The sequence below is a fragment of the Mustela lutreola genome, chromosome 9, assembly GCF_030435805.1.
Source record: "Mustela lutreola isolate mMusLut2 chromosome 9, mMusLut2.pri, whole genome shotgun sequence".
Classification (NCBI taxonomy): Eukaryota; Metazoa; Chordata; class Mammalia; order Carnivora; family Mustelidae; genus Mustela; species Mustela lutreola.
Genome location: NC_081298.1, coordinates 29,376,606 through 29,404,405, shown reverse-complemented (window position 1 = coordinate 29,404,405; position 27,800 = coordinate 29,376,606). Strand labels below are relative to the sequence as shown.

Sequence of the window (27,800 nt, the reverse complement as noted above, 5' to 3'; positions counted from 1 at the left end):
GTCCCACTGAATTTATTAGATCAGAGCCTGGGGCTGAACCCAAGGGGTTTGGGGGTGGGTAACAGGCAACGAGCAGAGGGCCTCGTACCGATTTACGCAGCCCTGGAGAGGGTGAGATAGAGGGGTCCCACGCGCGAACCCCGACGCAGCTCCAAAAGGGTTAAGGCGCTGCGTCCCGCCCCAGCCTGGGGATTGGCGGCCCTGGGGGGCGTGGCCGGAGGGCGGGCCCGCGTTTGCCGCAGCCGCGGGTGGGCGGGGCCCGGGCGGGGAGCGGGAGGGGCGCGGAGCCGAGCCGGGCCCGCGCCGCGCGCCCCGCCGGGCGGGCTTCGGGCTGCGCCAGCGAGCCGGGCCGGTGGTGCCCGCTCCGAGGACCCCGCGCTGGACCCTGAGGCAGCGAGTAAGTGAGGCCGGCCCACCGCGGCACCCCTCCCGGCTCCGACCTGTCGCCGTGCCCGCTGCACTGCGATGCTCGTCCTGCCGGACCCGGAGCTGGGGAGGGGGTGCGTCCCGCTGCTGGGGTCCCGGGGCGGGGGAGGGGAGTGGAGATAAGGCCGATGATGTCATGGATGCTTCACCAGGCCTGGGGGGAGGTGGCGGCCGGAGGGGGTGCGGCCCGGATTATGTCACCTCTTCCCTCTGCGCCCCGCCCCCCGGGGCCACACGCGCTGGTAGGGAGCTAGGGAAGATGCGAGAGGTATTTCCTGCACCACAGAGACCCTTGGGCACCTCCTCAGGACAGCTTGTGGTTAGGGTCTCTATCTACTGGCGCTGCGGGCCGTGGACTGCTGGTGAATGGCGAACACCCCCACTCCCCAGCGCGAAAGCTCGTGTGTGCGCGCGTGTGTGTGCTGGGGTAGGGGGGGCGCTGTCAGCCCCCTCAGTCCTTAAACACCAGCTTCACCAGAGCCAGGATCTAGGAGATGGCTCCCTTCCCCCGTTGACACCAAGAGAAGGTGGATCTCCTCTCACACATCCCAACCAAGAAGTTCTGAAGACCTCTGCACCCCAAAAGCCCTCTAGTGCCCTCAGTCCCCTTTCTCCCTCAGCCCTTCTTCCGGGAAGCCCTTCCTGATTTTCCTGTCTAGATTCACTGCCTCTTTGCATTGCTCCTAACGAGCATTCCCACAGCATTCTCTCTGCATCTCCTCAAGGTCTGGGCCCAGAGACCCCCCCAGGACTCTGCCATCTGTGCCCCCAGGGCACCTCCAGGCCAACCCCTGGGGAAGCCTCAGAGTGAAATCTCCCTGGAGTAGCCTGACCCAAGTGCTCCCAGGCCCCTGCTCTCCAGGGGCTATCAGGGATGCTCTCCTGGGAGGCAGCATTTGGATTGGTCCTTGAAGGATGCAAGGTGGGCATAGAGAGCTGGGAAGAGATTTTGTGTTTAGCGGAGAGGAGCTCAGGTCAGGAGAAACAGGATGGGCAGTGGAAGATGCCTTGGAGGCCCACTGCAAGCTCTGCTCTTGTTCTGGAGACTGAGAGGAATGTCAGACCTTTTACCCACAATACATTTACCTCTTAAAATCCCTGTAAGGTAGGTGTGAGAACCCGAGGTGAAGTAACCTGCATGCATTCACCCCTAATCAGTTCAGCTGGGATTTGCACTTGAGCTGATGCCTCCAGAACTCGTGTCGACTGTTCTTGGTGCTGCTCATGGAAGAATCTGGGCAAAGCAGGGACAAGATCAGCTTTGCCTTTAGAAAGAGTCCCCTAGCAGCTGTGTGTGGGAGGGAGTGCAGGGGGGGAAAGGCCAGTGAGGACCCTCCAGTAAGGGTGCTGGCAAGAGGGGCTCTGAAAGCTTTAGGGGGTGAATGGACTAGTATAGGGCTTCTGAGACCACAAGAGAAGGGTGGAGTGTTCTTAGCTGTGGGAGGGACACAGGGAAGGAGGGGTTGAGTGGTCACTGTGGGTTGGAGGGACCTGCCCATGTAGAGCCCGGGTACAATTCACTTGACCGCTTTATGACCATCAGTACTCTGCATAATGTCCCAGGCACTGAAGGCTGATGGTGCAGAGACAGTGGCAGAGTTGGGCAACAGGCTGTCATCTCAGGTGTTGGGCTGATGCTTTGAGTCTGCCTGTGTGGACCATGCTTACCCCCCTGGGCCAGTTCAGGACCCCAGCCCATATATGAAGCTCAAATCCGCCCCCCGGCCCCGGGCTCAGTTTCTGCCTATCAAGGAACAAATGCCCCTCTTTCTCTTGCCAAGTCCCTGGTGGGGTTTTGAGAAAAGAAGCTGCAGTGGCCCAGACTCGAAGAAACAAGGGGCAGGGAACGCTTGCACAGGATTGATCATGACAGGTTAGAATTATGGCAAGACAATCTTTGGGGAATGAGGCTCCAGGGAGAGCTGCTGTGGGTTGACAGTCAAGGACTCCCAAGGTAGAGCAGGAGCCGGTCCCAGGAGACATTCTTGGGAACACCTCATTTCCATCTAGGACTCTGGGCATTGAGCTTGTCTGAGGACCACACACATCCCAGGGCAACAGTGGCACAGAGTAGCCTATGACCAGCTTCAACCTGTGGTCAGATCCTCCTTTTGTGGATCAGAGAAGGTAGTACCGCATGTTTGTACTGCACCCTACATCTCGGAAAGCACCCTCCCAAACACTGTCCCCTGTCATTCTTGTGATCAACGTGATCACTTCGGAGGTTTACTCTTGCCCACATCCAGGCATCTGGCAGAGCCCTCTTGCCTAGCTCATCTCACTGTTGGCACCTTCCTTCGGCATAGCAACATACTCAGGTTTCTAGAATGCTTAATTTAAAATTAGAAAAAGCGCCTTTGGATCCCAAAGACCTTAAGTTACTGCCTTCTCTGGCCTCCTCCTTCACTAGGGAACTCTCCCATCTTTCCCTCCAGACCCAACCACCCTTGTAGCCTGGCTTGGCCATGCACCCCTTTTCTGAAGCCATTTCTTACAGTGAGGTTTCCACCTGCCAGATCCAGGATACACTCTCCAATCCCGACATTACCTGGCCCCTTTCTCACACTGGAAGCTGCTCCAACATTCTGGAAGCCCCCCAGCTTGTTCTCCAAGGCCTGCCTTCTTCTGGCCTCCTTCTTGCATCCACGCTGCCTCCCAGGCTTCTGGGGCCCTGCCACCTTCCCTCCATGTGGGGCCCCGCCCATACCACCCTCGAATGCTGATCACCGCAGTCTCTTTCCACCCACTGTGAGAGAGAGATCTCTGTGTGGTCTTTCCCAAAGTACCTGTTTCCTTCAAACATCTCCCCCTGTTTTGTTAAGGGTGTCACACCCACCCTGGTGCTCCAGCTTGGATTCCTTCCTTGCCCCCACCCCGAACCCCATCTCTGTGAAGTTTTTTCAGTTCTTCCTCCCAGACCCGGCCCAGGCCTTGGCACTGGTTTCAAGCCTTAGGCCACTCAGCCTTCATCCTCACAGTCCTCAGTTCTTCCCTACATTGCACCCAAGGATGCTGAGAAAGGGGTCATGCTTAAGGGTGGGAAGGGGATTTAGGGATTGAGGGGTAACTGGGCTGGAGTGTGTGGGGAACAGAGGCAGAGCAGGGTCTAGAGGGGGGCCTGAGAGGCACTCACTCTGAGGGTCTTGCACTTGGTGACACTGCGCTAAAATTCTGCGCTAGGTTCCTCTCTTGCCTCAGCCTGGACTCAGCTGTGTATGTGGGGATAGACTGGCTCACGGGAGGAAGGTTGTAGAGTGCTGTTCTCCACCCCTGGGGGGACAGATGCTGAGAGAATGGAATTTTACAAAGGCAGTGGGGCGTGGCTTGGTGGTGAACTTTCCAACCACTTAGGGCTGTAATTCCAGGTGTGGTGGCCAAAAGACTCCTGAAGGACAAGAGTTTTGTCAGGTTCCCCGGGTCTGGGGTCTAATAGGAAGGACGCAGCAGCAGAATGGGCACCTGGGTAGAAGATAGTCTGAGGGGCACTGGAGGGCCATGGAGTGCCGCCCAGACCCCTTCACCTTGGTAGAGAAGGAGGGCTCCTTAGGGGAAAGTGGATTCGGTTCGAGGGCCTGCCTCCACGACTGGCACTGCCTGGTGCCTCGGCCCCGCCAGATTATGCAGATCTCTAGGGCAGGTGTTCCCCGGTGTGGATTTGAGACAAAGGAACCAGGAAGTGGGGCCTCTATGAGCACAGGTAACCCGAGGCCCTGTCTGCAAGCCTGCGCTGCTCCCCCTGCTCTCGTGGGCTGGCCTTGGGCGATGGGGGGAGCGCGCTCATGGAAGGGCTCAGAGGACTTCACGGTTCAAGGTCCAAAGGGAACGGGGAAAGGGGGTAACCCAGGAAGTCTTCCCGGTGGCAGTGAATTCTTAGAGCGGATGCGAGGCGCGGAATCCCCTGCGGGCGCAGCTGGGGACGGAAGCCCCGCCCCTCGCCCCGCCCACCGGTGGGAAACCGGGACCAAGAGGGAGGCACTGCCAGCGGCCGCAGCTGGTGACACCGCGTCCTCTGCCCCAGCCTCAGCCAGCCCCCGGGCTTCTGCAGAGGTACTGACCGTGGGGAAGGGGCCCCTCGTGCGGCAGTGGACCTCCAGAAGGTCCCCTCGCTACGCGCTACAGCCACGGTCCCCAGCCGTCCGTGGAGGGCGGGGCGTGCCCGAGGTGGCGCCCACATGCGACCCAGGGGCGCGCGGCGGTACCCACACCCCTCCCCCGACAAGACTCCCGTCCCTCCCGCGCCTGTCGCCTCGGGGCGCCTGGCACTCGGCAGCTGCATGAGGTAGGTCCTTCATTCCTCCCATTTCGCAGAGGAGAAAACTGCAGTCCGGGATGGCTCAGTCGGCCCGTCCAAAGTCGCCCAGCCGGTTCGGGCCGAGCCCCGACTGCGAGAGTGAGGCACATGGCCCCTGCAGACCGGGCCTCGGAGGGTCCCAGGCTTGAGGACCCATCGGCCCTCCACCCCCTTGGAAAGGCAAGGAGAGGAGCCTGCGCTGGTAGTGAGCCTCCACTTCTGCCCTTGTCTGCAACACCCTAGGTTAGGGGGCTGGGAAAGACCCCTACTCAGAAGATTTGGTTAGGGGTGGGTTCTCTCCTTCCCTTAATTTCTGAGGTTCCCTATTGAATTCAAGTATTGTTGTACCCTTCCAACCCTGTCTCTCCAGCCCATAAGGTTGGATTATAGGGATTCAAACCCAGGGTAAAGAGTGCCTAAGTTTTGGGGGTTGCAGTGAAGAGTTGGGGCTCATGGAGGAGGTGGGGTTGAGGCAGGAGCTGAGGGGTGGAATGCTGAGCTGAGCAAAGCTGGGAGCGTATGTGCATGGTGCCCTGGGGTCTGGGCACAATTAGGTGGGCAACAGGCAACCTATTACCAGGCTGTCACTCTTACCCCAGCCCCATTCCTCCATCCTGGGTGTCTGGGAACTCTTGTGTCCATTATAAGGAAGGGACACTGAAGGGCTGGGTGCAAGTGCTGCTTGGGCTGACTCGTCTGGGGTGGTGGGGGTGGGGCTGACCTATCTTTGCCTTCCCCCCTGTGCCCACAGTGCCCTCCTGGCTTAGTCATGGCGAAGCTGGAGACACTGCCTGTGCGCGCTGACCCAGGGCGGGATCCTCTCCTGGCCTTTGCCCCTCGGCCCTCTGAGCTCGGACCCCCAGACCCTCGGCTGGCCATGGGCAGTGTGGGCAGTGGGGTGGCTCACGCCCAGGAGTTCGCCATGAAGAGCGTGGGCACCCGCACCGGGGGTGGGGGCAGCCAGGGCAGCTTCCCCGGCCCCCGCAGCAGCGGTGGCGGGGCTGGCAGGGAGAGGCCAGGCCGTTACCCCTCAGAAGACAAGGCTCTCGCCAACTCCCTCTACCTCAATGGCGAGCTGCGGGGCAGCGACCACACTGATGTCTGCGGCAACGTGGTAGGCAGCAGTGGTGGCAGTAGCAGCAGCGGCAGCAGTGACAAGGCCCCACCACAGTATCGTGAGCCCAGCCATCCACCTAAGCTCTTGGCCACCTCTGGCAAGCTAGACCAGGTCAGTCCCTAGGGCCTTTCTCTGCGGGGTGGCTCCTCCAGAGAGGAGGGTAAGGTGTGGACCCTGGAGGTTGGGCTGGGGAGCCATGGGGTGGGGTCCTGGGGGCCAAGTCTAGCTGGTGGTTCCAGGGTAGAGACTTGGCCATGAGGTGGAGACCCACCTGGGAGGGACTTCCAAGATGGAGATTAATTGGGGGTGAGGCTGAACTTCTCTCAGCTAGAAGGAAGAGGTGGGGCCTGGGTTAAGGCCACATTCTGATACCCGCTCCCCCTTGCTTGCTTTTTACTCAGTGCTCAGAGCCGCTAGTTAGGCCTTCGGCCTTCAAGCCTGTTGTACCCAAGAACTTCCACTCCATGCAGAACTTGTGTCCCCCGCAGACTAATGGTACTCCCGAGGGACGACAGGGTCCTGGTGGTCTCAAGGGTGGACTGGACAAGTCTCGGACCATGACCCCAGCGGGCGGGGGTGGGGGCGGCCTCTCCGACTCCGGCCGGAACTCACTCACAAGCCTGCCCACCTACAGCTCCAGCTACAGCCAGCACCTGGCGCCCCTCAGTGCCTCCACCAGCCACATCAACCGCATTGGCACTGCCACCTATGGCAGCGGCAGCAGCGGCAGCGGCGGGGGTGGCTCGGGCTACCAGGACCTAGGAACCTCTGACAGTGGGCGGGCCTCCAGCAAGAGTGGGTCATCCTCCTCCATGGGGCGGCCAGGCCACCTGGGCTCGGGGGAGGGCGGAGGTGGAGGCCTGCCGTTCGCGGCGTGCTCACCACCCTCGCCCAGTGCTCTGATCCAGGAGCTCGAGGAGCGGCTGTGGGAAAAGGAACAGGAGGTGGCAGCCCTGCGGCGGAGCCTGGAGCAGAGCGAGGCGGCGGTGGCTCAGGTGCTGGAGGAACGGCAGAAGGCATGGGAGCGAGAGCTGGCTGAGCTGCGGCAGGGTTGCAGTGGGAAGTTGCAGCAGGTGGCCCGCCGCGCCCAGCGCGCCCAGCAGGGCCTCCAGCTGCAGGTGCTGCGGCTGCAGCAGGACAAGAAGCAGCTTCAGGAGGAGGCAGCCCGGCTGATGCGGCAGCGGGAAGAGCTTGAGGACAAGGTGGCCGCCTGCCAGAAGGAGCAGGCTGACTTCCTGCCCCGGATGGAGGAAACTAAGTGGGAGGTGCGGGCAGGGGGCTTGGGCTTTCTCTTTCTGAGTCTCCCTCCTTCTGTCACTCTGGAGAAACCCAGAGCTGTGGCCAATGTCACAAGGGGAGTGAAGGGGAGGGGGACAGAACAGATGAGGAGGGTCTGTGAGGACCAGAGTGGCCCAGGGGTTTGTGTGAGATTAGCCACATGTGTCCTGAGTCCAAGGAGGGCCCTCTGGGTCCTTCCTTGTGACCCACGAGTTAACCTGGCCTCTGGGGATGCTGGGCCTGGGGCTGGATGCAGGGGTTGGGGTGCCCTCCTGCGGGGCTCTGCCTTGACCCTGGTCCTCTTCGTCCCTGCCCCTGCCCAGGTGTGCCAGAAGGCAGGGGAGATCTCCCTCCTGAAGCAGCAGCTGAAGGACTCGCAGGCGGACGTGTCCCAGAAGCTGAGTGAGATCGTGGGGCTGCGCTCGCAACTGCGGGAGGGCCGGGCCTCGCTGCGAGAGAAGGAGGAACAGCTGCTCAGCCTGAGGGACTCCTTCGGCAGCAAGCAGGCCAGCCTGGAGCTGAGTGAGGCGGAGCTGCCCGCGGCGTGCCTCAAGCCCGCCCTGACCCCGGTGGACCCTGCCGAGCCCCAGGATGCCCTGGCCACGTGCGAGAGCGACGAGGCCAAGATGCGCCGGCAGGCCGGGGTGGCCGCCGCCGCCTCGTTGGTTTCCTTGGACGGGGAGGTGGATGCTGGCGGGGAGAGCGGGACGCGGGCCCTGCGGCGGGAGGTGGGGCGGTTGCAGGCCGAGCTGGCGGCGGAGCGGCGAGCCCGGGAGCGCCAGGGCGCCAGCTTCGCGGAGGAGCGCCGCGTGTGGCTGGAGGAGAAGGAGAAGGTCATCGAGTACCAGAAGCAACTGCAGCTGAGTTACGTGGAGATGTACCAGCGCAACCAGCAGCTGGAGCGGCGGTTGCGGGAGCGTGGGTCAGCCGGGGGGGCCAGCACACCCACCCCACAACACGGCGAGGAGAAGAAAGCCTGGACACCCTCCCGCCTCGAACGCATTGAGTCCACGGAAATCTGATCCCCTACCTGGGCATGTGGCCTTTTGACAAGTGCCCTGTCAAAGGCCAGAGTCCCCAGTGTCCCCTCCCTGCCATGTCTCTTCCCTATGTCTCCCATGTCCCCAGACCAAAGAGGTTCTCAAAGCAGCTGTGACCAGGTCCCTCCCCGACCCCCAAGGGGTGCCCTTGGGGCTCTACCACTGGCCCTCTGGGCAGCCCCTTTGGACCCTCCTCCCAAGGAGGGGAGAGAAGGAGGCATGTATGGAAATTGAGGGGCCTAGGCAGCAGGGGAGCCCCGTGCTCCCCATCTTGGCGCTCTTTTTTGGGAGATGGGAGGCAGCAGGCCTGTAGCACCATGAGGTGCCTCAGCCCTTGGGTAGGTCTGGGTGGCTACCGTTGGCCATCCCGGTGTCTGGTGATGCTCTGTGTGGTCACCTCAGAGGTCATGTAGCCTGAGGAGGTCTTCATGGGGTCTGCCAAAGCTGACAGACCTTGGGCTCCTGGCCTCTCTCCTTCCTGTCCTATTATCCCTCCCTGGGCAGATTGACAGGACAAGTGGGAGCAGATAGCCTGTATGTGGTTGAGAGGGCTACCTGCCCAGCCCCTCCCCCCCAAGGTCTCTTGGGCTCAGGCCTTGGCGCCTGGCCTGGTCCTGAGTATATGTCCCTATGTACATATCAGGGGCCGGCCGTAGGGAAGGCTGGGGGTGAAGACTTAGTGCCCAGGGAAGATCTGCTCTCCTGTTCTTGGGAAGGGTCACCTGGAGGCTTCTTAGCTCTACCCTACCCTTCTGGCCAGGACCCCACAGGGTGATAGCCCCATCTGCTTGGCTTACCCCACACCCAGGGCCACTGTCTGGCTCTAACTACAGCTATTAAGTGCTACCTGCCTCTCAGGCACTCCCCTCACCCGGTTTCTGAGGTCATATGAGTGTCTGTGATGTCTCCCTGTGTCTTTTCCCACTCGATCCCCCCAGCCTCCCTCTGCTTTCATGCTAAGAACATCATTGTCCTAGGCCACCTCTTCCCCCAACCTCACCTTTTCTTCCAGTAGAAAATTCTGCTTGATTTTTTGGTGCACTGCCCACTTCCAAGCTCCAATGGGCCCAAGCCTGAGCCAGAGGCCTTTGTTTGGGGGGAGGGGGTGGCGAGGGAGGATGGTTGTGCTTGCCCTTGAAGGACAAGGCTACCTGAGAAGAACACTGACCCCTGAGTTCCCAGGATCTCAAGGTAGCCCAGTGTTTGCCCAAGGTAGGCCTGGCATGGCCATCAGTGGGGGTTGGGACAGCACTGTCATGTCCCTCCTCCTCCTAGCATCCTGAGTCTATCTCCCTAAGAAAGGAAGGGAAAGGCAAATTTCTAATTCACCAGCAATAAAAATTAGAGGAGGCTTGGCCCTCAGCCCTTGTATTTCTCTCTTTTCACTCTCTTCCTCCCCAAGACTCGGTTTGGAGGGCAGGGTGGAGAGAGCTGGCAACTACTGTGAGCAAGTTCCCCAACTCCTGACCAGCCTCCTCCCATGACTGGTGACTGTTTAATGAGCTGTGCGTCCCCCACAAAAACAAGAGTGCCCCTCTGTGTGGCCTCTATCCCTCTGCACAGCCCCTTCCAGGTGACCCTCACCAGATCTCTGAGCTGGGGGGGGGGGCATCTGGCAATCACTGCCCATTCCACTCACCCCTCACTGTACCTGCCCCAGAACCTGGGCCTGGGCCAGAGGGGCAGGGGGAAGAGAAGGCATTAGTAAGAAAAAAATATATAGAAAAAAATATGAACAGACTCAGCTTTGGGACTTCCAAACACAAAAGAAATTCTATATAAATATATATAAATATATATCTCTACCATATGTGATGGAAAGACTTCGTTTTCTTTTCCCAAAGAAATAAAATGGAGAAAGCCTCTTGAGTGGCATTCTTTGGCCTGCTTGTGTCTTTGTAGGTTGGGGAGGTGAAGCCTAGGTGAAGGGGGTGTGGAGGTCAAAGCTGGAGTAAACATTTCCCGGAGAGGTATGAGGCTGGAGGTGCTCATTGGGCCATGCGAGAAGGTTGGCCCAAAGCCCAAGTTCTTCCATGTTGCCCAGGAGGAGTGGATCCAAGTTTCTACCCAAAGGGGCTTTCTCTTCAGCTCAGATTGTCACCCTGAAGGGTTTCAAGGTCGTTCTAACTCAGCATCTGGACAACAGGCTGCTGGCTGGAAGGCAAGACCGCTAGATGTGGTATCCTGAGCCACCTTACAGTGATTGGCCAATATTTGAGGGCAGAAGACAAAAACACAAAGGTTGAGAACAAGGTTGTTATTAGTGGTGAAGCCCCAAAGGTAGAATGGGCCCAAGAATGCTGTGAGCAGGGAATTGTCCTTTGTGCGTAAGTGCTGTCCTTTATGTAAGTGCCTCTGTCATCTTCACAAAGCCCCCCTCCCCAACTCAAGAATGCAATGCAGTGCAATGCACCCCGCTACAAGTAACAACCGGATTTACAAGATCCTAAATAGTGGTTTATTTTTTCTCACCTGACAATTCTGGTCACAAGCATCCCATCATAAGTATTGGTTCTTCAAGGACATAAGACTTCATTCTACTCTCCCATCCTTAGCATGTAGTTCCCTCAGTGCCACAAGGTGGCTGCCACAGCTCCACAAGAGACAGAGGTCACACTACTTTATCATGAAGGTAAAAGCTTTCCCAGAATCCTACTCGTCCATTTCTCCTTAAATGTTGTTGGCCAGAACTGAGTTGCATCCTCTTCTTATTTTGGGGAAGATTGGGAAATTGAGTATTTGGCAAAGAAAAGAATTGTCATGGCTGCCTAGGAGCAATGCGGTTCATATCCTGGGGATGAGCTCTCTGCTTCTTCTGAGTTCTTCTCACAAAGAGAGTCATAATCAGCCACTAGGAATGTCTGCTCTGGTCTGGCCCAAGTGAGATTTTCAGACAAACTGCCCTCTGCAGAGCTCAGGAATTGGGATGCCAGCCTTGCCCCTCCTTGAAGTGTCCTCCTTGCATTGGTTTTTGTCTCCCTGACAAGATGGTGCCCTGGAAGGAGCGTCAGTCCTCAAGTCTCCCTTTCAGATCTTAGGGTAGGTGGACCCGCAACCAAGGCACTGACAAGGTATGACAAACTCCAACTGGCAGTGCTCAAGTTTCCCCCAGAACAGCAGTCTGGGACCAAGCCCTCCTGGAGGAGCTCTCCCTTGCTTAGTTGCTGATAGCCGCTCAGGTGTAAGCCTACTCAGGGAGATTAATGATGACCCTAGCTCAGCAGCCATAGCAAAGGCTTCCTCCAGCTCCAACTCTTCACATGCATTTCTCCTAACAGGCTCGGCTATCCATCACTAACTCTTCTCCTGAGAGCACTTCACAGATGCATCTCTATTATAGATGCATGATTATCCTCACTATAGGGTTGAGAAACTAGGCTTAGATAGTTAATGTCACTTCTCCAAGGCAATAAAAGCCTGAGTGGCGGTCTGGGATTCGAACCAGTGTCTAGCCTATTTAGCGACTTCCAGAGCGGTCCATCCACGGCGCTGTTCCCCCCTCCGCAGGTTCTAGACTTCCGCGTCCTCTTAGCAAGGTCCTCCACTGGAAAACGTCCTTGGAAAACGCTGACAGAGTCTTTTGAGCCTCGGCGGCATCCGTCACTAGCGCAGAAGACGGAAGTAACGGGCAGTTGGCCGGAAGTGGGGCTCTGAGGTACGGGTGTTGCTGGAGTAGTCGTGGTGGCGCGGGGATCCGGGGTCTGGTGTTGCGGCGCCCGCGTTCGCCAGGCTCAGGTGAGTGGCGGCGGCCGGGGAGGAGGTCGTGGCGGCCTCTCCTTACCCACTTGGCTCTTGGCCCGCCTCTCCCGTCCTGGGCGGCGCAGGGCCGGGCACGTCGAGGCCGGACTCCGCGCTTCTGGGCCCGGCTGCGGACTCCTTTCGCAGGCCTGCTTTAGGCAGCATCTCGGCGACCCCGCCACTTCAGAGTTCTGTGACCTTGGGCAGACGGTTCGTGTGAACCTTGACTTTTTCCTCTGGGAGACGGAGATAACAACTGGCTGCCTCGCAGGGCTGTTGGCGGAATGCTGCGAGCTGCTTTGCCGCACTCCTTATCACACTTTCACGTGCGTGCTAATCACTTGGGGATCTGGAGATCTGAGGATGTAGGCCTGTGGTAGGGTCTGAGGTTATGCATTCTTGACCAGCTTCCAGGTGAGGCTGATGCCGCTGCTCCGCAGGCCACAATTTGAGCCGCAAAATCCTACAGTATTTTGCTTAGCACTGGGTCAACTTGAGTCTTGAGTAAATATCAATACGATGTATACCTATTCCCCATTTTAACAGACGGTTTCTGGTTGCCCAGACCTAACTAAGGGTATTATTGATGTCTTCCTCCCTTTTCTCTCCAGAGATAAAAATAATTGCCCTTTCTCTTTCTGTGCAAATCATGACACAGCTCTTCTGTCCTGACTCAGGGAGCCTTGGGCCCTCTTTATACCAGTTACTCATCCACTCAGACCAGGCTTCATTGCTCCCTCACTGTAAACCTCGAGTAGTGCTTCATCCTATGGAGTTGGTAGCCAAGTGCTTTAGGTGTTCCTAAATGTGTCTGGTGTTCCCTGCTCTAGTCATTTGTTGCAGCTGGCATGTTAATTCCCGTTTTCTGCACTTTGCTCACATTTTGTGGATAGTAAGAACAGTGGCTTCTCCAGAACTGGATTCTACAACTCACTGCTCTGAATGGCCTCAGGCAAGCTCTGGGATGAGTTCACTACTGTCTAGTAACCAAAATAAAAATCTGAAGACTCAGTGTTACAGCGGAGAAAGTAAGGCCTTTGGCAGTGTGCAGGCCTAATTTATTTGACTGTATGATTTTCTTCGCCGTTCATTGGGTTACTTTTCTGATTCCCAGCAGGGGCTTGTCATTCATCATGCAAATAAGTCAACTTTTATATTAGAGAATTCTGAAGTTTCCCCTTCAGCTGTCTGAAAACCTGTACTGCTCAGCCTTGCAAACCTAGAATAGATTAAAACCAAGTACTGGGTTGAGTTGGCCAGTTGACGTGACTTTGGATGCAGATATTTCTCTTTACTTGCAAAGATTTGATAGCTCCACTGTCACTGTCTGAGAGGATATGGGTGCCTGCTCTCTGTTTTTAAACCCAGAAATTTTCTAGATAAAGCATTGTGAATCCTTTAAGAGCAGTGGCTCTAACAGAATCATCTGTGGGGTCTTGTCAGACTGTTTCTACCCAGGCGCTTTTTGCCATTCTAATAGAGGAATAGCAGAGACTTAGAGAAGGAGAGGAGAGGGCTATATAAGCTGGGGGGAAATTTTTTTTTCACAGTTAATTGTGTCGTGTGTTTTCTCCAATAAGAATGGAAACTAGAGGGTACCTAGGTGGCTTAGTCAGTTAAGTGTCTAACTCTTGCTATCTGCTCAGGTCCTGATCTCAGGGTTGTGAGATCCAGCCTCAGTGGAGCTTTGTGCTGGGTGTGGAGCCTGCCTAAGCTTCTCTCTCTCTCCCTCTCTTAAAAAAAAGAAAAGAAAGTGGAAGCTGGAACGAAGTGGAGGGGATGGGCTGTTAGACTTGGTTTTGGTTTGGCTTAACTCTAGGTGATACTTATCTTGACCTAAACACTTTAGCACTAGTGTTTGACCTTCGTAGTAATAGTACAAGACTTTAGTCTTGTCTCTGCTCCTATGTGGAAACTGAAGCACAGAAGAGTCTAGCCCAGTTAGCATTTGCATTAACAGCTAAGGGTCCTTAGGTCAGTCTCTAAGCCCTCACCAGGGGCATTAAAGCTTGGTAGGCTCTCAACACCTGGAGAAATTTAGTTTTTAGTTTTAATTCTCGGTTACTCAACAAATTTTCTGCTAAGACAAGATTAGAATTTGAAGTATCCATTTATTTGTGGCAATTTTATGAGGACATAAGGGGTTAAACCTTTGTAGCAAAAGGACAGAAATCAGAATTCAGAGAGGAGATCCCGTAACTGGTGAATTGAATACGCTAAGAGTGTCATAGACTTAATCTACAGTTAGCATGGCTGTCTTCCTCCGACTGGCTCCCTTCCTCTAACTTCAGGATTATAGTTTAAATGAAGCTATTTGGCTTTGCTCAGACCTGTAGACCTGGAAGGTAGAAAGGTAAGAAAGAGTCTTCATTCACTCCTATGAAATTCCATTGCTCAGGGTGGTTGGGCAGTGCCAGGGGTCTCTGAGGCTTCATTCTGGTTTGTTAGGACCCCTAAAGAGGATATGAGGAGGGGGTGCCTGGATGGTTCAGTGGGTTAAAGCCTCTGCCTTTGGCTCAGGTAGTGATCCCAGGGTCCTGGTATCGAGCCCCACATCGTGTTCTCTGCTCAGCAGGGAGCCTGCTTCCCTTCCTTTCTCTCTGCCTACTTGTGATCTCTGTCAAATAAATAAATAAAATCTTAAAAAAAAAAAAGGAGATGAGGAGGTTGTACATATAGTTAAATTTATACATTTAAAGTAAGAAAGGAGCTTTGTGCTGATGTCACATGGCTTTGAACCTCTAGAGAAGGCATCAGTAGGTACTGATTGGGGAATCTCACAGTATTCCCTTTCCATCTTTCTTACCGATTCTATGAGAGTTTTTAAGGAAAGAGGAACTAACTCACTCAGCTGTGTTTTCTCTTCTCCTTTGGGCAGAGGAGAACCTCTCCTTTGTATTGCCTTTTCTCCTAACTGTTCTGCTTTATTGGTTCTGTATCTTCCCTTCGTTTCTTTCCTTTCCTTCCACAGTACTCAAGACCAGACTTCTAAAGTGATTATATTTCAGACCTGTATATGTAAATACAGTGTCTATACAGTTATGCTAAAAGTTGCATGGTGAAAAGGTAAGTACCTCCTATTTGCCATTTGCTGTTGGCTTTGCATGCTTCTATGATTCTTTATTTTGTCATCATTTCTGTTACTGGGCATCCTTAAAGAAGTTTTGTAGACAGTAGGAATTGCTTGGACTAGAAAAGCTTTCAGCATTTTCCTTGGACCGTAGGTTACTTTCTTCGAACACTGATTGTCTTCTTGAAAAAATACCTTAATTTCCTGTTAGTACATGCATTTGGCAAATTTAATTTTTGTCAAAATTGGACATGGTTTACACAGTCCAATAGTTTGATGGAACTTACAACACTAAATATTAATTCCTTCTTTCCCCCTCCTTTTCTGTTCTGTGGAGGTACTTTCTACTCTGTTTCTTTTGACATTTATCAGTATATTTCTAAATAATGTGTTGCTGTTTCTTGATTTCTAGGAAGTATCTATATCTATAAAATCTTCGGCTTCTTTATTATGGACTTTGTGGCTCTGGGCTTCACTACCCAGTCCCTGTTCTTCTTCCCCTCCTTGTATCTTCCATATATAGTTTGCTTATAGTTTTTGGTTAAGCTGATCTTCAGGGTTTATATCAATAAGATTATGTAAATATTCATAGCTGAGTAGGAAGCATAATATAAAATTTTCTGTCTTACACAACTTTTTTGTTTTCCCAGAATTAATTTTTGTCACTATTGTTACTGGCTTGGTTTTCTGTCTACCAGTTGCTTGTCCATCCTCAGATTATTCCTCAGAAGTATAAATCTCCTCTCCTTGGTAATATTTACTTCCTCTGGCAGGAACTTTATGTCTGCTCACAGTTCTAGTTTTGAGATCTTCATCATTATCCTGGGGTTTCCTTTTGCTTCTCTCCTATGTTGAGATTTGGGATCCCTTATCTCTCCTGCTGACTTTCAGGTTTTCAGTTGTGTTACTTTTTCTTCCCTCAGATGAGGGGATATCTTGTAAATCCATTCCTCTCTGTAGATTTTGGTCTTTGAGGTCTTCTCTATGTTCTTTTCATAAGTGGTATAAACAAACCATAGTGATAGCACGGATCCTAGACCACAGGCATAGCTCATTTTGCACTTTATTGCATTTCACAGAGAGAGCGTTTTTTACAAGTTGAAGGTGTATGACAAGTTGAAGGTTTATGAAGGTCGAACAAGTCTCTTGGTATCATTTTTCCAACAGCATTTCCTCACTTCCTATCTCCATGTCACATTTTGGTAATTCTTGCAATATTTCAGATGTTCATTATTTTTTATTTGTTATGGTGATTTGTGATCTGTGGTTATGACTTGCTGAAAGCTCAGGTGATGGTTAGCATTTTTTAGTAGTATTTTATAATTAAGATATGTCTGCTGTTTTTTAGACATAATATTGCACATTTGACAGACCGCAGTATGGTGTAAGCATAACTGTGTGCACTGGGAAATCAGGAAATTCCTTTGACTCACTTTATCATAACACTCACTTTATTGTAGTGATCTCGAACCAAACAACATTACCTCCGAGGTTTGCCCGTATTAGAGGTGAGGGGCTTTTGAGTTCACCCAGTTCTAACGCTCAAGCTCCCCTATGTCTGGAAACCCTGTGATTGTTCAGGATCCTCCTCTCCTCTTTATATGGAATCTGACTCCTCCTCTCTTCTAGAATACACCCACAATGTGAATTTTGGAATCAGATGATCTTTGATGTCAAACCCCACTCCATCCCTTAGCTATTTCTTAATCTTGTGAAGTGTCCCTTTCCTCGTCCACAATATAGAGATAATAAGACCTACCATACAGAGAGGTTGTAAGGATTGGAACTAATGCAAATTTAAAAAGTGTGTATACTGGGGCCTCCTGGGTGGCTCAGTTGATTAAGCGTCTGCCTTCAGCTCAGGTGATCATCCCAGAGTCCTGGGATCAAGCCTGTGTAGGCCTCCCTGCTCAGCAGGGAATCTGCTTCTCCCTCCCACCACCCCTCACCACTCCTGCCCTGTCTCTCTCAAATAAATAAATAAAATCTGTTTAAAAAAAAAAAGTAAAAAACAAAACAACAAAAATAAATAAAAAACATATACTACGCTTGGCATAGAGGAAGCCCTAAAATGATTGTGGCTGTTGTTTTTTCCATCTTGGGACTTAGTCTGTATTTTTTGCAAATCAAGAAGAGCCACGTTAATTCAAAGTACAGAATCAATTCGAAATACAGAATTGATAGCACTCAAACATTGATGTTCGAGGAAATGGTTCTTTTGTTCATGTAAGGACCATGCACAATAATTTCATTAAGTACTCTTAGGTAGTATTTATTGAAGTAATTTAAGTTATTTAGTGTGCTTTTAAAATTATTTATAAAGGCATTTGTTAAATTCATATACTCTTTTGTATTAAGAGTTTCAATGCCAATAAAAAGGGGGAAAAGTTATATGGTTATAAAACGCTATATAGTTACTTTCCTTTTATATAAATATTTTAGGTGCTGGCACTCATTCGTGTTCAGTTTGTTCCACTGAATATTTGTATGTGCTTTTTCTCATGTTGATCCCTACCACACACTTCCCCTGTAAAACAGCCCTCTACTTCTGGGTGGACATTTGAATTGTATTCAGGTTTTGTTTTGTTTTAAGATTTTTTTTTTTTAAGATTTTATTTATTTATTTGACAGACAGAGATCACAAGTAGGCAGAGAGGCAGGCAGAGAGAGAGGAAGGGAAGCAGACTCTTCGCAGAGAGCCTGACGTGGGGCTCGATTCCAGCATCCTGGGATCATGACCTGAGCTGAAGGCAGAGGCTTTAACCCACTGAGCCACCCAGAAGCCCCTGTTTTAAGATTTTTAATTTTTAAGTAATCTACACCCAGTGTGGGGCTTGAACTTAAAACCCCTGAGATCAGGAGTCACACATTACCAACTGAGCCAACCAGGCATCTCAGTTTTTTGGGGGGCACAGTTATTTTGTAAAAAAAAAAAATGTTTTGTCTTTTGTTGTTGTTATTTCAAACTAGTTCTCAAGATGAGAGGAAGGTCTACAGATTTGACTGTTTATGGCTTTAGTTGCAAATTATGGCTTTAGTTGCAAATTATGTTGAGCCAAATGTGGATTCCAGGTTGTAAAGCAGGTCTTCTTAAAAGCCCTGTTCTGTCGGGACACCCTGGTGACTCAGTCAGTTGAGCGTTGGACTCTTGGTTTCAGCTCAAGTCATGATCTCAGGGTTGTGAGGTGGGGCGCTGCACTAAGTGAAGACTCTGCTTGAGATACTCTACCTCTCCCTCTGCCCTTTCCCCTGCTCACATTCTCTTTGTCTCCCTCTCCCCCCTCCTTCTTCCCCCCAAATAAATTAAAAATCTTTTATTTTTATATTTTTTAAAGATTTTTATTTATTTATTTGACAGAGATGACAAGTAGGCTGTGGGGCAGGCGGAGAGAGAGGAGGAAGCAGGCTCTCCACGGAGCAGAGAGCCTGATGCGGGGCTTGATCCCAGGACCCTGGGATCATGACCTGAGCCGAAGGCAGAGGCTTTAACCCACAGAGCCACCCAGGCGCCCCAAATTAAAAATCTTTTAATTTTTTAAATCTTTTAAACCTTAGTTTTAATCAATTAAAATTCTAATTAATTAATTAATTAGACCTTTAATTTTTAATCTTTTAAACCCTTCTCTCCCTTCTTCCTCTCTCCCTCCCCCTGCAAAATAAATTAAAAATCTTTAAAAAAAAAAAAAAAGCCCTATTCTGTCAACTAGAGAGTTCTATTACTTGCTGTTTTGTTCCTACCATGCCTGTAGTGCAGTACTGGTTGAGATTTGTAGTGACTGTTTTGAGGCATAAATCTTTAGTTATCTCTAACTATTAAAGGAAAAGTTATTTCAGTACTACTTTTCTAATATTTTCTAATTTTTAAAAAGTTGGCCATCTGCATTCATAGGAATAAACTAATGGTAGATAGCAAACTTTTTCTGTAAAGGGCCATGTACTAAATATTTTATGCTTTGCAGGCAGGCCATACATTTTCTGCTACAGTTGCTCAATTCTGCTCTTGTAGTGAGAAAGCAGGCATAAACAATACGTAATATGTGGCCTGGCTATGCTCAGATAAGACTTTACCAAAGAATATGTAGAGGGGTAGATTTGGACCTGTGGACCATAGTTTGCTGACCCCTGGTCTGTAATATCTGGACCCAGAGATTGAAACATAGTAGAGAGAATGGTCCACAGGCCACGGTAAAGAACTAAGTATCTAAGGATTTAGTGTGATAAATTCTGCTTAAGTTCACAAAGAAATCAGAGCATACATTCCTACCATCCAGAGAAGCCTGCTTAGCTGGACTGCCCGAACAAAGCCATGGGGCATGCCCTGTGGCCACATGGTTCTCCTGCTGTGGGCTCTGGAGGGAAGGGCTGACAGGAGAGCTGGGCAGGAATTTCAGAAAGTCACCCTGACACCCTCAGAACTTGCTCATGTGCCGCAACAACCCTACCTGGTCCACATCTTGGCAGTTCAGGGCTCACTGGGTTTTGCTTGTCAGGCTTTGGCATTTCTCCAGTGAAGGGAAAGCTAAAAGCCTTTAGCGAAAATAGGAGCTTCGCAGAATCCGAAAATAGGAGCTTCGTGGCTCCTACCTCAGGGGACAGTGGGGACTGCGCCGCTCAGAGGCAGGGTAATCCATGCCTGACCACTGACAACATTGCTAATAGCCACCTCCAGAGGAGAGCTGTGCTGCTCCCTTGCGTTTCAGTGGGGCAGGCCTGTGAACTGGTGTGCCCTGAATCTACAGCCCAACTCTGAGATGCTTTTTGCTTCCCACCCGTGAAGTGACAGTGAGCAGGGGGCATCAGCCTTCTGCCTTCTCCTGCCAAAAGGAGTTTTTTGAATATATGTACCAATTGCCTGACTTCTCTGTGATAGTGATTCAGTATCTGGTAAGCCTCCTGGGGAGGAGAATAAGCATCTTGTAACAGGTGTAGGAGCAGCATGAGAACACAATCCCATAATCAAGTCTTCATACCTTAGGGACAAGGAGGGTTATGGTGGGCATAATTAAACTTTATACCAAATCCCACTTTTTACTTTCAGAGTCAGCACAGCAGCTTTTACCAATGTTCTTATTTTCCAAGTGGGCCCCTTATGCCTTGGTATCCAGGAGAAGGAGTTTATCCTTGATGTGTGCTGGCTTGTGGTTTGGGCATTCACTAGTATGGAACTTATTCAAGTGGACAGCAGGGTAGCTTAATCCCTTTCTTAAAATGTGTGCGTTTTTGTATTGTGATAGGTGGAAGCCACTTATTCTTCATCTACCCTTTTTTCAGTATCTGGCACCAATTCTGGCCCAGTCATTTGTGACCCATGGCTCTTGCGATATGCCGAAGATTTCCAGGCAGTTTCTGTGGAACGCCTCCGCGTCCAGCTCTAATCCAGCACCATGTAAAGAAATTGCCTGGACAAACCTGTGAGGACTGTGTTCTGACTGCCAGAACGATCTGTACTGACCCCAGAACGGCAGCCACCCTCAAGTTATTAAAACCTTTAGGATATCGAGCGTTTTGCAGTCCTTTTGCCTGCAGTGCCGCCCAGAGTGTGACATACTGGAATGTGGGAAGCAGCGCCCGGCAGAGGGGACAGGAGGCTCCAGAACACAGCGGCCTCTGCGAGCCTGCCAAAAAAGCTGGGAACATTCCTAGCGCTTCCTCTTCTCGGAGGCTCCTGACAACCAGCAGTGCCCTTCCAGGTTCGGAATCCAGTGGGGTCTCTGCCTCACAGGCCAGCACGTTGAAGCCGGGCTCCCCTGGGTCCACAGGCATTGTTGAAGACAATGTAGAAGTGTTTGATTCCTTTGAAGACCCCCGAGGTTTCCTACAGCTAAGACCAGAGTACCAGCTCCACAGCTACAACAGATCGGAGACTTGTCAGCCCCTTTCCGTTTCAGAAGGTGAATTAATTTTGCACAAAATCACAGTTTATCAAGATAATCTCCAGCCTCAAGTCATTGCTGATTATCTGTGTAAGCTGAGCTCTTTGCCTGCAGAGCGGCACCCTGCTGTCCTGTCCAGTCCCAGCTTTGGTTTGCTCTGCCAGCTGAGTGTGAAAAACATACAGCTCTTTGATGTCCCAGATCTGATCAAGATTTTGAAAGCCTTTGTCAGTTTAGGAATCCCTTGCTCCCATTCAGTGCTGGATGTGTATGAAATCAGATTTTGCAGGAAGGTGTGGGAGATGAGTCTAGATCAGCTTCTCTTGGTGGCGGACCTCTGGCGGCACTTGGGCCGCAAAGTACCTCGGTTTTTGAAAATCTTTTTTAGTTACCTTAATTTGCATTGGAAAGATCTATCCTTGTCCCAGCTGATTCACCTAATTTATATTATAGGTGAAAGTCGCCAGGTACCCCAAGACCTTATGCAAAAACTAGAATCGTTGATTCTCAAGTATATAGACTCGATCAATTTAGAGGAGATTGGTACAATCTGTTTGGGGTTCTTCAAATCAAGCAGTGGTCTCTCTGAATATGTCATGAGGAAACTTGGAGACTTGGCTTGTGCTGACATGCAGCATCTGAGTAATTATGCCCTAGTGAATATTCTTAAAATGTTCCGTTTCACTCATGTGGATCACGTAAATTTCATGAAGCAATTTGGCCAGATCGCTCCTCAGCGAATTCCTTTTCTAGGAGTTCAGGGTGTCATGCACCTGACTCTTGCTTGCTCAGCCTTACGCATCCTGGATGAAGGGCTAATGAATGCTGTGGCTGCTTCTTTGCCTCCTCGGGTGGCATTCTGTCGAAGTAAAGACATAGCCAAGATTCTGTGGTCATTTGGAACTTTGAATTATAAGCCACCCAATACAGAAGAGTTTTATTCTAGTCTGATAAGCGAGATTCACAGAAAGATGCCTGAGTTCAGTCGATACCCAGAACACCTGCTCACCTGCCTGCTGGGCCTGGCCTTTTCTGAGTACTTTCCGTTAGAGCTCATCAACTTTGCTTTGAGTCCAGAGTTCATCAGGTTAGCTCAGGAGAGAACTAAGTTCGAACTCACAAAGGAGTTGTATACTCTTGATGGTACAGTCGGTGTTGAGTGTCTAGATTACAGAGGCAATCGTCTTACTGCTCACCTTCAGCAAGAGGGGTCGGAAATGCTGTGGAATTTAGCGAGGAGGGATATGTGCTCAAAGCCTGAATTCCAAGAGGCTCTCTTTTTACTGGAAAACCTGTTGGGCGGGCCCCAGTACATCAAACACCATATGATTTTGCCTCATACCCGGTCTTCTGACTTAGAGGTCCAGCTTGACGTTAACATGAAGCCATTACCATTTAACGAAGAAGCGGTACCACTTGAAGATAAAGCCAAATTGAGGCTGAAGCATGTGGGAGTCAGCCTTACAGATGATTTGATGACTCAGCTACTAAAAGGGAAATCAAGAGTACATTTCCAGAGAGAAACTGAGTCAAAGACTGAGCAGCAGGCAGGGATATTAGCGAAGGCAGCCATACATTTGGGGAGCTCCCCTGGCGGTGTGGCAGGCAGGTTGGGGGTCAGGGAGATGGCGGGCCCTCATCCCCCAGCCTGCCTGCAGGCCCCACAAGTGAAGCTGGCTATTCAGTTGACAAACAAGAACCAGTACTGCTATGGTTCCAGGGATCTGCTCGGGCTGCACAATATGAAGAGGCGGCAGTTGAAGCGGCTCGGGTACCGCGTGGTCGAGTTATTCCACTGGGAGTGGCTCCCGCTCCTGAAACGAACTCGCTTAGAAAAGCTGATGTTCCTCCACGAGAAGGTGTTCTCCTCTGCTCTCTGAAGGGCTTTCAGGGACGTTCTTACTTACAGATGCTGTGGAGGCACACTGTATAAGGTTGGGAGACCATTCGAAAAGCCAGAATATGGGTTTGGTAATAAAATCCTCTGTTGAGGAGACGTAGCTATGCTCTTGTCTATGGCAGAATGAAGTTAGTATCACTGTGAACTAATTGTAACCTGGCCCAGCTGGACAAGTTGTTGCTAATTTTTGCATATGACTAATAAACCTCTTACTGTGCCCTGTTTCCAAGTAATTCCTGTCATATTTTTCTTACTCTCTTGACTGGCCTCACCTCATGATGATTTTGAATTTTTAAGATAAAAGTATAGTCAAGACATTGTCAAAGCCAGTTTTTTTAAAATGGTTTTCATATACTTTGTTTTAAAGTAAGACTCGTGGACATGTAACTGGCTCAGTTGGTGGAGGATGTGACTCTTGATCTCAGGGTTCAAGCCCCACGTTAGATGTGGAGCCTAATTAAAAAAAAATAAAATGAGAATCGTTTACAACTTCATTTACATTTCAGGTTTTTTTTTCTCCCATGCATGTTTTCTTCTCCCTTTAAAATTAAAATCTCAGGGGCGTCTGGGTGGCTCAGTGGGTTAAGCCTCTGTGTTAGGGTCAGGTCATGATCTCAGGGTCCTGGGATTGAGCCCCACATTGGGCTCTGCTCAGCGGGGAGCCTGCTTCCCCCTCTTTCTCTGCCTGCCTCTCTGCCTACTTGTGACCTCTCTCTGTCAAATAAATGAATAAAATCTAATAATAAATAAATAAATAATATTAAAATCTCATTCTCATTTAGATTTTGTTTGTTGTCCTTCGTTACTGTTCTTTGTATTTACAAGAGCCATTTCAGAATTAGTGAGCTTAATGTCCTCTTCTAGCCCCACCTCTTCTGCATTTCTACTTCTCTTGTATAAACCGTCGACCTACCCTTCCCTCCAAATATTTTCTCCCTAAAGTTGGACTGAGAGGAATAGAATTAAGTGAATGCCTCTCGGGCCAGCGATTCCCCTATCTGATGATGAGGTAGAATGTTTTTTGTGTTAAGTAGCTCAGACAAGAAGGAAATGCATTATGTTAGGAAGTCTAGTGGGCTTTGGGTTTGTCGTATTAGAGCCACAGGCTAAAGATAATTGCATATGTAGATTTTGTGTATATGAATCCTGTATGTATGTAAGCTACTTAATACAAATAACCTTTGTAAACATTTGGGGTCTGAGAATTTTAAAAAGAATCCCTTCCACCAATATTCAGGTTTCCTCTCAAAGTCCACTTCCCTGCCCATGCCAAAACAGTACCCCTGTTGGCTTTTGATCGTGCTCTGTCATCTTCAGCTTCATTTTCCTCACTGCAGTCAGCAGTATCAGAAATTATTCTGTTTACTTACTGGTTTCCCTGTTGGAAGAAAGCCCTTTGAGTTAAGATAGCCCTTTGTGTCTACTTAACTAATTTCTCTACAGTGCCTAGAATGAGTTGTGGCACAGAGATGATAATGTTTAGTGAGTATGGTCTGGGAATTTAGAGTGGTTGGGCACTGCTGGAGAGTTGGCGTGGAAAGGCAGAGGGTGGGGGTAGAGAGAGTGGATCTGGGTCACAACTTAGGGTCTTGCTAAAGAGCCCAAGTCTATAGGGGCTGGAGTGCCTCTAAAGGAGTTTAGACTGTTAGGTTAAAAAGGATAGAACTAGATTGGGGGGGGGGTCGGGATACATGTGATCTGGTTGTCTTTTTTTTTAAGATTTTATTTATTTATTTGACAGCTAGAGATCACAAGTAGGCAGAGAAGCAGGCAGAGAGAGAGAGGAGGAGGAAGCAGGCTCCATGTTGAGCAGAGAGCCCAATGTGGGGCTCGATCCCAGGACCCTGGGATCATGACCAGGGTCATGCTTTAACCCACTGAGCCACCCAGGCGCCCCTGTATGAAATCTATTAAGGAGAATATCTCACAAATGTGTGCAAGAGTTCAGGTGAGAGCTGATGAGGGCCAGAATGGGAATGGAAGGTCTGAGTTTCAGAGATGTTTAGAAGAGAAGCTGATCAGTTGATTAGGGAATAAGGATTTTATTTTTATTATTTTTAAAATTTTATTCATTTATTAGAGAGAACACAAGCAGGGCGAGCTACATAATAATAACTATCTTAGTGAGTATGAAGTGGTATCTCATTGTGGTTTTGATTTGTATTTCCCTAGTGACTAATGATGCTTAGCATCTTACTTTTCTTCTTCTCTCTCTCTCTCTCTTTTTTAAAAAAGGGCTTCATGCCCAGTGTGGGGCTTGAACTCATGACCCTGAGATCAAGAGTCACATGCTCTACCGACGGAGACAGCCAGGCACCCCTAGCATCTTTCAGTCTTAACAATACCAAGTCTTTAAACCATGAATAGGAGATGTCTTTATTTATTTAGATCTTTTTCACTTTTAGCAATACTTTGTAGTTTTTGGTGTATACGTCTTGCATCTCCCCAGTCACATTTATTCCTAAATATTTTTATTCTTTTTAATGCCATTATAAATGGAATTTTTATCTTTTTTTTTTTAAGATTTTATTTATTTATTTGACAGAGAAAGAGATCACAAGCAGGCAGAGAGGCAGGCAGAGGGAGAGGGAGAAGCAGGCTCCCCGCTGAGCAGAGAGCCCGATGTGGGGCTCTATCCCAGGATCCTGGGATCATGACCGAGCCGAAGGCAGAGGCTCAACCCACTGAGCCACCCAGGCGCCCCTGGAATTTTTATTTTAACGTCTTTATGAATTGCTCATTGCTAATGCTTAGAAATGGATGCTTTATCCTGCATTTTTGCCTAGTTCTTTTATTGGCTGTAACGGTTTGTGTGTGTGTGTGGATTCTGTACTAGTTTCTGTATATATGATCGTATAATCTATAGATAAAGGTAGTTTTGCTCCTTCTTTCCACTTTGGAGACCTTTTTCTTTTTCTTGCCTACTTGCTGTGGCTAGAGCTTCTTATATGAAATTGAACAGAAGTGGTAAAAGTAGGCATCCTTCTCTTGTTCCTGATCGTATGGGGGAATTCTTTCAGTCTTTCACCATTGAATATATTAGCTGTGGGTTTCTCATGAATACCCTTTATCATGTTAAGGAAGTTCCTTTCTGTTCTTAGTTTGCTGGATGTGCAATAAATAATTTTTTAGCATATGTCACAAATAGTACACAGGACATTCTTGCACTAGAAGAAGAAAATCCATTGTTTATCTGATTTTCAGATCTAAGTGTGCAGTTTTTATTTTTATTTGCTAAATTGGCAACATAAGAAAAATTCAGTAGCAAGGCAAGATTTTTTGAGTGGGCTGTTTAGGGCAGAAGAGACTTAACATGTTGAGGAAAGGGTCTAGTAGTCAGAGATAAGTTGAGCATTCAGGAGAGAGGCAAGATCAGATGCAGTAAGGTCCAGTAGTTGGGTTTATACATGAAGAACATGGCTGCTTCGCTTGGGTTCCTGTAGAATTTTGCAGACCCTGCTATTAAGGTGATAAGTAAATGGTATTAGAATGCTTTGTTCATAAGAGACCCATCTGTGCCTTGATTTGAGCCTGTGAGTTTCTTAAAAGTAGAAGTTGTGTCTGCCTGTGCCTAGCAGAGTGCCTTGCGCATATTAAGCCATTGAAGGTTGCTCCAAGCATATAGGACTGCAAGCTTTTTCTGGGTGCACCCCTGTGTCCTGGTCTTCTGTGCATCTCTCACTGGTGGATCACTGTGTGGGATGTGCTTGGACAGCTGTCTTTCATTTTAACCAGCTCTGAGAAAAATGAATACAAGTCACATTTTTTTCATGGATGGACAAGTAACTCAATTTAGAAATTATAAGAAGTATTGTACTTCTTTAAAAGCTAAAGTGCCCAATTTATAAAATTGCTCAGTGCGTTGGTATTCCACCCACTCTTTGAGGTTAAATGCTTTTCTCTTATTTGACAGGTAATCTTTCTTCCCTTTTTTCTCCTGTAACCTGTTTGAGCCTAGTCTTTAAAATATGTGTATCTGCCAGAATTACTTTCCATTACATTTTCGTGTGACTCAAAGATCAGGTTGTGTAACTCAGCTATGGCATCTTCTTTTTAGGCCAAAGGAAGATGGATGCTCAGGTGTTCAGAAAGTGTCATGGTCACCTTATTCTCTTCTGCATCATTTCTCTGTACTTCCCTACCCCTATGTTCTGAGTCCTTAACCACTAAAAGGTTTACTTAGCTGCTTCAAGCTCCAAGGAAGTGCAGATAGAAACCTTCCAGATAGGATGACCAACTTGTCCCAGTTTGCCTGTAACTTTTCTGGTATTAACACAGAAAGTTCCACATTCTGGAAAAACTGTCGGTCCTGGATTGACCATGTGGTCAATCACCCAACTCCTGGATCCCTTCTCAGCCCTTCCCTTGCATTCCCTTATTCAGCCTGAATACTGGGAAGCAGAGGAGAAAAGTCTGTCTCCATCTGGCCATCCAGTCCTATAGGAACTGTCAGCTGCCAGAAATACTCTTACTCACCTGCAGTCCTCTCTGGTGTCATCCTGCAACCCCAGGAACCCAGTCCAATTGTTTAACTACTTACATGTACTTTTAACACACAAAAGGGAAAAACGGGTAGCCCACCACTCTGATGTTGCATATTTTGAGTTTCTGCATGGCCACCATTACTTCCCAAACTTAACATGTGTACATATTCCTAGATAAAGATTTTTTTAAAAGATTTGTTTATTATGTTTATTTGAGAGTGTGGGCAAGGGGGATAGGGGCAATGGGAGAGGGAGAGAGAGTCTCAAGGAGACTCCCAGCTGAGCATAGAGCCTCACGTGGGGCTTGATCCCAGGACCCTGAGATCATGATCTGAGCTGAAATCAAGAGTCAGATGCCCAACCGACTGAGTGTACTTAGGTATGCCACCCCCTTAGATATAAAAAAAAAAATTTTTTAAGATTTTATTTATTTATTTGGCAGAGAAAGATCACAAGTAGGCAGAGAGGCAGGCAGAGAGGGAGAGGGGGAAGCGGGCTCCCTGCTGAACAGGGAGCCCAATGTGGAGCTCGATCCCAGGACCCTGAGATCATGACCTAAGCTGAAGGCAGAGGCTTTAACCCA

The 27,800-nt window shown here is 49.7% G+C and overlaps 3 protein-coding genes across 11 annotated transcripts in view; all 3 read left to right on the top strand.

Annotated features, from left to right (window-relative positions):
• The first annotated feature begins 276 nt into the window (after positions 1 to 276).
• Positions 277 to 10,027, top strand: LZTS3 (leucine zipper tumor suppressor family member 3). Of its 7 annotated transcripts, none has more exons than XM_059133788.1 (5): positions 283 to 397; positions 4,735 to 4,897; positions 5,469 to 5,945; positions 6,236 to 7,099; positions 7,436 to 10,027. In XM_059133788.1, the coding sequence occupies exons 2-5, from the start codon at positions 4,826 to 4,828 to the stop codon at positions 8,132 to 8,134; spliced, it is 2,112 nt and encodes a 703-aa protein (XP_058989771.1). In that variant the 5' UTR covers positions 283 to 397; positions 4,735 to 4,825; the 3' UTR covers positions 8,135 to 10,027. The 7 variants fall into 7 exon arrangements, with proteins under 7 accessions (XP_058989777.1, XP_058989771.1, XP_058989772.1 ...); XM_059133789.1 differs by lacking the exon at positions 283 to 397 and adding an exon at positions 3,500 to 4,473 and having other exon boundaries at positions 6,236 to 7,036; XM_059133787.1 differs by lacking the exon at positions 283 to 397 and adding an exon at positions 3,502 to 4,473.
• A 1,746-nt stretch (positions 10,028 to 11,773) lies between these two features.
• The window catches only part of UBOX5 (U-box domain containing 5), a 35,068-nt gene continuing 19,041 nt past the window's right edge, over positions 11,774 to 27,800 (top strand). For 2 of the 3 annotated variants that reach the window (XM_059133797.1, XM_059133795.1), the window contains exon 1: positions 11,774 to 11,887. The gene's annotated coding sequence lies outside the window, so the exon portion shown is untranslated. Of the gene's footprint in view, positions 11,888 to 20,729; positions 20,852 to 27,800 lie in introns of those variants that run through there. The other variant, XM_059133796.1, reaches the window with a different exon arrangement.
• On the top strand, positions 11,795 to 22,966 carry FASTKD5 (FAST kinase domains 5). The gene is made up of 2 exons (XM_059133786.1): positions 11,795 to 11,887; positions 20,232 to 22,966. Exon 2 carries the CDS (start codon positions 20,269 to 20,271, stop codon positions 22,711 to 22,713), a length of 2,445 nt encoding a protein of 814 aa, XP_058989769.1. The 5' UTR covers positions 11,795 to 11,887; positions 20,232 to 20,268; the 3' UTR covers positions 22,714 to 22,966.

Coding starts and splice junctions, on each gene's coding strand:
- LZTS3 (XM_059133788.1), top strand. CDS start 4,826: ATGGCCCCTGCAGACCGGGCCTCGGAGGGTCCCAGGCTTGAGGACCCA. Junction 4,898..5,468: donor CCCTCCACCCCCTTGGAAAG/GCAAGGAGAGGA, acceptor CTGTGCCCACAG/TGCCCTCCTGGCTTAGTCAT. Junction 5,946..6,235: donor CCTCTGGCAAGCTAGACCAG/GTCAGTCCCTAG, acceptor CTTTTTACTCAG/TGCTCAGAGCCGCTAGTTAG.
- FASTKD5 (XM_059133786.1), top strand. CDS start 20,269: ATGGCTCTTGCGATATGCCGAAGATTTCCAGGCAGTTTCTGTGGAACG.